Source organism: Scomber japonicus, chromosome 22, assembly GCF_027409825.1.
Source record: "Scomber japonicus isolate fScoJap1 chromosome 22, fScoJap1.pri, whole genome shotgun sequence".
Lineage (NCBI taxonomy): Eukaryota > Metazoa > Chordata > Actinopteri > Scombriformes > Scombridae > Scomber > Scomber japonicus.
In genome coordinates, this window is record NC_070599.1 from 27911194 (window position 1) to 27913693 (window position 2500).

General features: G+C 49.6%; 1 protein-coding gene across 5 annotated transcripts in view; it reads right to left on the reverse strand.

The window, feature by feature from the left end:
• Nucleotides 1-119: 119 nt before the first annotated feature.
• LOC128384055 (serrate RNA effector molecule homolog) overlaps nt 120-2500 on the reverse strand; it is a 20200-nt gene continuing 17819 nt past the window's right edge. For all 5 annotated transcript variants that reach the window (XM_053343631.1, XM_053343630.1, XM_053343629.1 and 2 more), the window contains 4 exons: nt 2318-2468; nt 2121-2222; nt 499-622; nt 120-377 (listed from right to left, as the gene is read on the reverse strand). In XM_053343631.1, the coding sequence (XP_053199606.1) occupies nt 302-377; nt 499-622; nt 2121-2222; nt 2318-2468 (453 nt within the window). In that variant the 3' untranslated portion in view covers nt 120-301. The remainder of the gene's footprint in view (nt 378-498; nt 623-2120; nt 2223-2317; nt 2469-2500) is intronic.

Here is a 2500-nt window from a genome sequence, read left to right on the forward strand (position 1 = left end):
ATAATTACAGACACACATTGGTCCGACTGACACACGCACACACACACACACGCACACGCACGCACACGCACGCACACGCACACGCACACGCACACGCACGCACGCACACACACACACACACACACACACACACACACACACACACACACACACACACCTAAATCAAAAAAAGGAAAAGATAAAAACCCTAACACAGATGATGGAGGGAAGGTGAAAGGAATTGTGGGAAATGTAGGAATAAAAAAGTTTATTTTTAAAAAAAAAGAAAAAAAAAAAAACATCTTGTAGTTTCACTTCCTGTTTAAAAGAAGTCGAGATCATCCGGAGCGTCGAGGTCTCTGTACTCGATGATCGACCGCGGGTCACCTCGCACACCCCTAAACACACACAGAGACACACACAATAACACACACACACACACAGAGTTAAGTGTAATCATTATAATCAGATAATCGATACGTTCATTATTCGCTGCGTCTTCTTCTTCTTCTTTTTTACCTGTTGTTTCGTTGTTTCCCGGGAAACCCTCCTCCTCCTCCTCCTCCTCCTAAATGACCTCTGAAGTTGTCATAGTTACCGCGCCCCGCCCCAAACTGGTTGGGAGGGTAGTGAGGACCACCACCTGAAAAACACACACACACACACACACACACACACACACACACACACACACACACACACACACACACACACACACACACACACACACACACACACACACACACACACAAACACACACACACACACACACACACACACACACACACACACACACACACACACACACACACACACACACACAGATCATTAATGAGAAGTGCTCTCACCACATGGTCCGGGGGGCAGAACCCTCTCTACGTTTAAGAGTAGGCTTCAAACGTTCCTTTGTGATAAAGCTTATAGTTGGGGCCGGTTCCAGCTCCTAGTTTATGCTGCTATAGGCTTAGACTGCCGGGGGACTCCCATGATGCACTGGGCTCCTCTCTCCTCCTCCCTCTCTCTGTCTATCCATCCATCTATATCCATTAACATTCATGTTCTATTAATGCATCAATAAGCTAAACTTCTTCCCCGGAGTTGTCTTTCTGGTTTCTGGTTTCTGGCTCTGCTTTCTGGTCTCACAGGTAATCTGGGTCTGTAGACGTCCGGATGACAGATTCCAGTCCTGGACCTTCAATGTGCTTCTCTCTCCTCTCCTTCCTCTCTCTCCTCTCCTTCCTATCTCTCCTCTACTATCCTAAAACACTTCTAAGATATAAATAAATAAATGCAGGAGCTTAAAACTAGGGGGGAAAGTTCGGGGGGCTCGCCTCCTTCAGCCGTCATACAGCCTGCAGAGCTACCTGCTTGTAACAGCAACCGGAGTACGGGAGGGGTTGGACTTTACGCTGCAACAGCCTGCAGAGCTACCTGCTTGTAAACAGCAACCGGAGTACGGGAGGGGTTGGACTTTACGTTGCAACAGCCTGCAGAGCTACCTGCTTGTAAACAGCAACCGGAGTACGGGAGGGGTTGGACTTTACGTTGCAACAGCCTGCAGAGCTACCTGCTTGTAAACAGCAACCGGAGTACGGGAGGGGTTGGACTTCACGCTGCAGCTGCACGCGACCTGAGAGACCTCCACTCCCTCTCTGACCAGACGTCACATTAAAAAAAAAACCCCGCTCATACCCACAGACCCATGTATACCACAGGAACGGTGTGACGGAACATTTTAGTTAGTAATAATATTAATATTTAGTTTTGAAACCGTGACTTTTTCATACCGTGGTAAACCTTGAAACCGGTAACCGGCCCATGCCTAGTGGAGAGGGTCACTGACTTCCTGTTTCTGGGCGTTCACATAGAGGATGACCTGACCTGGAGCATCATTAAGAATCATTGCTATCATGCAATGCTGTCATTAAGGCGGCACAGCTGCAGAGAGGACAGCGCTCCAGAGGGTCATCACCACAGCTGCCCCCCCCCCCTCCCCCTCCTGGAAGATCTGAACAGTTCCCACTGTTTCAGGAAAGCTCTCCATATCCTCATCTCACCCAGAACATGCTGCCCTCAGGCAAATACTACAGGACATTAAGAGTACCTTACTTACTATTGTGTGTGTGTGTGTGTGTGTGTACCGGGGAAGTTGGGCATGGGCGGTCTGACTCCAGGTGGATATCCCAGCAGGCTTTGCTGCTGCTGTGACTGACCGGGAAAGGAGGGAATCCCCAACGGAGGAGCTGAAAACAAACATGGAGGAGAGTCAGAGTGTGTGTGTGTGTGTGTCTCTGTGTGTGTGTCTGTTTGTGTGTCTCAGTGTGTGTGTGTGTCTCACCTTGTGCCGGTGGGGGGAGGGGCTTGTTCTCAGGTAGAGCGGGTCTCTTGGCGTCCAACAGGAAGTGGTTGAAGAACTCCACTTCCTGTCTGACGGCGGTCACTTTGTCGCCGTGTTTGTTCAGGATGTGTTTACGCACAAACTCCGGAGCCTGGAGGACCACAACCGGCGTTACCACGGCAA